The sequence below is a fragment of the Musca autumnalis genome, unplaced genomic scaffold, assembly GCF_047663935.1.
Source record: "Musca autumnalis isolate F117 unplaced genomic scaffold, ASM4766393v1 scaffold_1, whole genome shotgun sequence".
Lineage (NCBI taxonomy): Eukaryota > Metazoa > Arthropoda > Insecta > Diptera > Muscidae > Musca > Musca autumnalis.
Genome location: NW_027411644.1, coordinates 131,959,049 through 131,966,002, shown reverse-complemented (window position 1 = coordinate 131,966,002; position 6,954 = coordinate 131,959,049). Strand labels below are relative to the sequence as shown.

Below are 6,954 nucleotides of genomic sequence, written 5' to 3'. Positions count from 1 at the left end.
TTTATATATTTTTAATGCGACTCCTCATATATGGAATTATGATTTTCAGGGTTTTCTACTGAAGAGAGGCATTTACTAAAAGTTTCCTAAAAGTTTTTCCACAATTTCCCAATTTCCTCACTCCTAACTTCGAGAGCATAAAAGTCAAGTTCGTCTTCCGTCATAGCACCGAAATGTGCAGTGAATCTCACTATAGAGTTGGAAGCTCTGAGGATCTTTTCTTTAGGAGTGAAAACCATATTAACGAAAAACGAATAGAAATCAAACCAACAATATGGTAATCACAGGATAAAACAAAGCTAGCAAATTTGTAGCCACAAAGAATAATGCCAATAAATTAATTTACTTTCCACAAAAGGAAGAATAATCAACCTACCAATTGTAGCGTGCTGATTTAAAATCGGAATCCAAAATCGAAACAATATTCAAAATCTCAAAACATTTGGCAAAAGAAAGCAATAAAAATCTAATTGACAACTATTTGCCTAAAAATGCAATAAGAAATTTAAGTCAATATTTAAATTCCAAAATCTATGTAAAATTTGTAAACTACCATATAGTTTACAAAATTATTACTATTAGGCGATGTTAATTTGCAGTGAATGCTAATAATAAATCGACCAAATTTACACGAACTAACTACCAATTGCAGTGTATTTGTGTCCAAAAATTTGACTGGAAATTCAAACAATATCAAAATTCCAAAAAATATAAAATTCGCTAAAATATGTGTAAAAACCAACAAATAATATCCAACTTTCGACCAAAATTACACGAAATAAATACCGACGGTAGTGTATATTTGTCCAAAAATGCAAGGAGAAATTCGAACGGTATCAAAATTCCAGAAAAAATAATTACAAAATTACCACAAATAATGGCTAAAATACACTCTACACAAGAAAAGTCCAATTGACCGGTTGTAGGGTGCATGCAATACTAAATTTATACAAATAACCACCGAATGTAGTGTATTTGTGTCCAATAATGCAACAAAAACTTCAAACTATATTGAAATTCCAAAAATATATAAATCGCAATAAATATGTTTTAATAACTCCCTACACAAGAAAAGGTCCAATCGACCGATTGTAGGGTTCACGCAATTCCAAAATGTCCAAAAATATTATTAAAAAGTTCCCTGACACTGATTTATTATATTTACTATAAAATATAATAATATGTGTCACAGTACGAATTTACTGACCGGGTACTGTGTAATAATACACCGACGGGAGACTGTGCAATAAAAACGGACACTACAGAAAGAGGAATTACCAAAATGCAATATTTATGCGTACATGCGTGTGTGTATATATTTGCAAAGCGACGATGCTGGAGTATGTAGATATACGAACGTGTGTTTATCAAAGCAGAAGGGACCACGAATAGGCCGTGCAGTGTAAATATGTAATCGATGTATTGATGAATATACGTTTGTATATTTACACTGCTAATGCTAGCGAAAACAAATCAATGCAAAATAGGGAATATTTTCAACATTTTTTGCAACAACAATATGAAGCAGGTTAACGACAAATTGGAAGAAAATAAATGAAAAATAATGTGAAATATTCAGAAGAAAATAGTTATTATTTTTGTTTTTATTTTATTATTCCCGTATGTCTGTCCACGATTTGGATTTGACCGATTAACAAAAAAGGGAATATGTGACGTTGCAAAACGACCAAACAAACAAACGAACACTTGTTTTTTTTATTTATTTTGATGCTCACTATGCACTATACGTACCGATAATAGTAAGCAGCAATATGATTGTGGACTGTATTTTAGTGGGATTCCAGAAGTAAACCAATTCACTGGAGGATCCGGTTCGATTGGACCAAATGTTTAGTCCGCACTATAGGGACTTGCGGGGAACAAGTGTATGAAGGCTCTCCCAATAGAGCCAGTACGCCCAATGCGTACGTTTGGCCGTCGGTAACAATGAAACTAGAATTAAAATAAAAACACAATAGTTTTTAGTATAAGGTTTGGCTCAATTGCCGGTGTTTATTTATTGGTAAACAATATTACCTTTGAGAATAATTATGTACAACGATATTTACTAAGAGCTTACGATAAAGCGCGATGTTGCTTGCAAGTCAAGCCGTCAATCGATATTTTTTGTTTATTTATGTTTATTATATTGTGTTTTGTGTTGACATCTGCATGGATGCTTCATGAGGGCGGTTGTCAAGTGAATATTCGTTGAAATCTCTCATACTATTACAGGGGTGTTGTTCCACTTGAGTTTAAGGGAGGTATAATTAAATTAAAAATCAAATAATTTAAAATTTTTAATTAATGTTTTATTTATTTTTAGGGATTTCCGGACGGATTTAAAAGAAGATGTTGGAGACGCTTTCGGATTCGGCGGTAAGTTTACAACAACTAAAGTTTTTATTTCAATTCATTTTCTAATTTTCTTTTCATATTTTCTTACACCTAACTTCATTATCACTTACATACTATTCATATACTAAAATTTACATCTATGGAAAATTAATTAGGTTAAGTATAGATAAATGAAAATAAATTAAGCAAAATGAAAAAAATTAAGAAACAATATTAAAATAGCAAAATAACAATAATAAAATGATGAAAACAAAATTAAAAAAAAAGAAAAAAAGGCAAACAAAATTTAATTGAAATAAAAATTAAATAAAACGTTACTGCTCCAACATTCTCCCCCATTGGAAGACCGCAGGCTTTCAAAACATCGGTAATGGAGCAATCTTCGCAATCGGCTTTTTATAAATCCCGGTCTTAGTCTTTATTTCTGCCACCCTAACTCTTCCGTCTTGGCCTTCGGTAACGTCCCTGGACCAAGCCCGCCAGAACCTCTGCTTGAGACCGGAGAGCATCTGCCAACGCTTGCTGTCGCTGTCTTCTACGTCGTATTCTGGCGGCAGCGAACGCAGACCCGCTCCGACTAGTAGATGCCCGGGTGTCAGAGCTTCCACGTCGTTGGGGTCTGGAGACAGCGGTGCTATGGGGCGACTGTTTAGCACCGCCTCTACTTCTGCGAGCATCGTCACCATCTCTTCTTGTGTCAGCAACACTTTGCCGACAGCTCGCAGAAGCAGAAACTTCGCCTGTTTTACGGCAGCTTCCCACAGGCCCCCGAAATGAGGAGCCCTCGGAGGAATGAAGCTGAACTGCACGCTGCACGAGGCTGCGTATTCCTCCACGGCTTTGTGGCTTGCTAGGAACCTCTCTTGCAGTTCCCTCAGCTCTCGGCTGGCTCCTACGAAATTCGTCGCATTGTCGCAGTACATCTTCTTTGGGAGCCCACGGCGTGCGGCAAACCTTTTAAATGAAAGAATAAAAGTATCAGTGGATAAATCAGATACTAATTCTAGGTGAACCGCTTTGGACGTAAAACAAACGAAGACGGCAATAAACATTTTGGTAGGTGGTCGCCCGCGTATTTTTAATGTAATATCAACGGGAACACAAAAGTCTACGCCTACTATTAAGAAAGGACGTAAAGCTCTCACTCTATCAGTGGGTAGATTTCCCATTACTTGGGTCATCAGCTTTGGCTTATATCTATAGCAATGAATACAATTCCGAACTATTCTGTTACATTCTTCACTGGCATTTATTAGCCAAATTCGTTTACGGGACAAAACTACTAGGGCCTTTGTACCAGCGTGACAATTTTTGAAATGTAAATCTCTCAAATATATTGAAACAAAATGATGCTTTTTTGGGAGTAAAAGGGGAAACTTCGTATTATGTGGTAACTTCGCATTAAGCAACCTTCCACCTACTCTTAAGAGAGAAAATATTCTTTTACACTCAGAGAAATCGTGTATAAATGGCGTCAATTTTTTAAGATTTGATTTTAGGCAGATTGATTTCTTTATTTTAGAAATATCTTCTGAAAAACTGGCCTTTTGAACTACTTCGACCAATTTCAGGAATGACCAATTCAACTCTTGAGCTGTAAGACAGATCGAATTTGGAATTTTTCGCTTCTTATCCCGATCAACGAATCGAAAGATGTATGAAACCACTCTAAGAAGCTTTTTGTAAGACGAGGGATCATTTATTAATTTTAGAAGAATGTTCTCAGAACATTCCTTATCTGTCTTACCATCTGACGCCAATAAATCTCTGGATTTTCTTACTTCCAATGATTTTTCTTCCTCTGTCAACTCAAAATGTTTGTTAACAGGCCATTTGGACATATCGTCTAATAGAAACTTGGGTCCTTCGAACCATATTGAAGATTTAAGTTCTTCAACACTGCATCCCCTCGACACTATGTCGGCTGGGTTCTGTTTAGTGGGCACAAGGCGCCAAATACCGCTTTCTGACCATTCTTGAATTTCTGCGACTCTATTCGAAACGAACGTGGCCAGAGTTGAAGGATGGGTTTTTAACCAATATAGCATAATTTCGGAATCGGACCAGAAGTATACATTTTCAATTTCAAAGTTCATCATTGGTTTAATTCGTAACCACATATTCGCCATTAAATGTGCTGCTGATAGCTCCAATCTCGGAAGAGACATTGTTTTGAGCGGTGCTACTTTGGATTTGGCTGTTAAAAGCCGACAAGAAACTCCACTGGAGTCCAAAGCACGAACATAAAAGTAGCAGCCATAGGCTCGCATCGAGGCATCTGAGAACCCATGAATTTGGATCCTCGAGGACGTGGTCGTGTTTACGAATCTTGGGATTTGAATCGTATCTAATTTCGAAAGGTTAAATTTGAAATCTTCCCATGCTGTATTCAAACGATTCATCCCAGTCTAATTTATTAATCCAAAGTTCTTGCAAGAGCATTTTGGCTTTGGTAATTATAGGGCACAAGAGACCGAGGGGATCAAATAACCTTGACGAAATTGAGAAAATGTGTCTTTTTGTACCTTCATGTCTTGAAAGCCTCCCTCAATATAAAATTTAAAAACATCATTTCTTGGAGCCCAATGAATTCCTAATGCTCTTGCAGTTTCAGAATCTGAGTGCAGGGACGTAGCCAGGATTTCATTTCGGGGGGGCCCACCTGACCAAAATTTTGAAAGTTCATGTAAGGGAAAATTTTGTATTTAGCAATGGTGTAAACCTTATTTTAGACTTATATTACTGATGCAATAATTTTCATTACTATTTTTAATTAAAACGACGTAAGACTTCTTGGCCAATTTCCCCTTGTTTTCAGAACTTTTTTTTTGACAATATATCAGAGTTAATATATGTTCAAAACAATGGATATATTAATAATCGCAAATATTTTTGGGTGTATCATTTATCGAATAACTCACTCCAATCGTTGTTATTGTCATAAAGAACCCATTTGTAGTTATTTTCCTAAATATATTTCGGTGCCCAATCGTACATCTTATCAAAAAGAATTTCTGAAGGTCGACAGAGGTTTTCTTGATAGAGAACTAATGCTGAGCAATAGTGAGTCTATCCATTATGAAATTCTAGCGGGTATGTAAATGACAAATTCTGTGCATCTGTCAATAGAGTAATTTTGGCGCCCAATTGTCGAACTTCACTTATAGAAATTCTGGTTTCCTATCGTGGATCGTCTCATAAATGGATCAGGAACAAGGAAAACTCTAGCAACCAGTCTTGAATTCATTTAAAATGAAATTCTGGCGTCCAATCCAAGGTATTCATAGGTACATACTATATATTATTTTAGCAAAAATTCATAAACACAATTTTTCCCAGTCAACATTTTTTATACCCTCAGCCTTTAGTCAAAATGTGCCACATCGAAATAATTATTTTAGGGTCAAAGTGTGTTTGGAAAAAATCTGTTTCAGAAAATTTGGAGTCGACTTAGCTATCTGCGTCCGTCTGGTCTCGAACAGATCAACCGATTCGGTCCAAAATTTGGCCTTCGTAACATTTTGTCCAAATTTTGATCAACTTCGAAGATGGACCATATCGATCCACTCTTTCGGTAACCTTTTACAGAGTATTTCAAAAATTTTCAGAGAAGTGTAGGTTAAGGCCTCTGTGTAAGCTTAAGACCTGAGTAGTTGTGGCATCACTTCCTTTATTCTAATAATTTAGTTATAAGTAAATATATGAAATAAATAAATTAATAAATAAAAATACCTCTTTGGAAACGCTTTGCTTTTTTGCAACAAGTGTTCTCGGGGTCCCTATTACTACAGTACCAGTTTTTTTCAGGGGAAAGTCCATACTTCCAGAGAAAATGGCCCGAAAGCTGTAAAGAACACCTAAGGCTACCATGTGTAGTGTCTGGTGCGCGCGGCAACTTTCGAATCGGATACTGCGTTGGTCAAAACTTTGCAGTTTAAGGTCTGTTCGAGGATCTTTAGAAATATTTACTAAAGGTATTTCTTGTGTTTAGAGCGGTATTATGTTTTTCGTGGGCAAGTCCATATTTCCTGAAAAAAGCTGAAAATTATACTATGACGAACTGAAATGGCTGGTGGGCGCAATCTCTTTTAAAAGGAATGACTCCCAAAATAAGATCAACTTCCAAAATGAACTATGTCGGCCCGGTAAATTTCTTCAGGTACCTCCTCCGCAACCATTCTGATCAATAATAAAATCCATATTTTGTATACGTCCAAAAATGGCTACACAATTCTGAAAATCTCCTAATACATAGATTTCTGTTAAAGAGTTTTGGTTGTGTAGCCGCTATTCGATCTGTCCATAGATGAAAGTTTCAGTTCCTGTCCGCAAAGCCGACTGATTTTGACGAAGAAGAATCTGTTTCCGATCAGTTTTTTTTTTTTTTTTTTTTTGATTTCTTTTGTCGTCACAAAGTCCTTTGCCGAAGAAGGAAAGTACTTTGTAAAATAAAATTCAAAAAGTAATAGACAGAAAAATTGTTGAAGATGAATCAGTAAATGCCTTTTTTGTCCAATAGGCATTTACTGATTTGTAGCAAGACACCAGTTTCAAATAACCTCAACGACGACACTGCGGTGGAACAGAAATTATATC

General features: G+C 36.0%; 1 protein-coding gene across 1 annotated transcript; it reads right to left on the bottom strand.

The window, feature by feature from the left end:
* Positions 1-466: 466 nt before the first annotated feature.
* Positions 467-3,281, bottom strand: LOC141403379 (uncharacterized). Its single transcript, XM_073985765.1, has 2 exons — positions 2,845-3,281; positions 467-485 (listed from the first exon to the last, which is right to left on the bottom strand). Exons 1-2 carry the CDS (start codon positions 3,279-3,281, stop codon positions 467-469), a joined length of 456 nt encoding a protein of 151 aa, XP_073841866.1.
* Between the last annotated feature and the right edge of the window lie 3,673 nt (positions 3,282-6,954).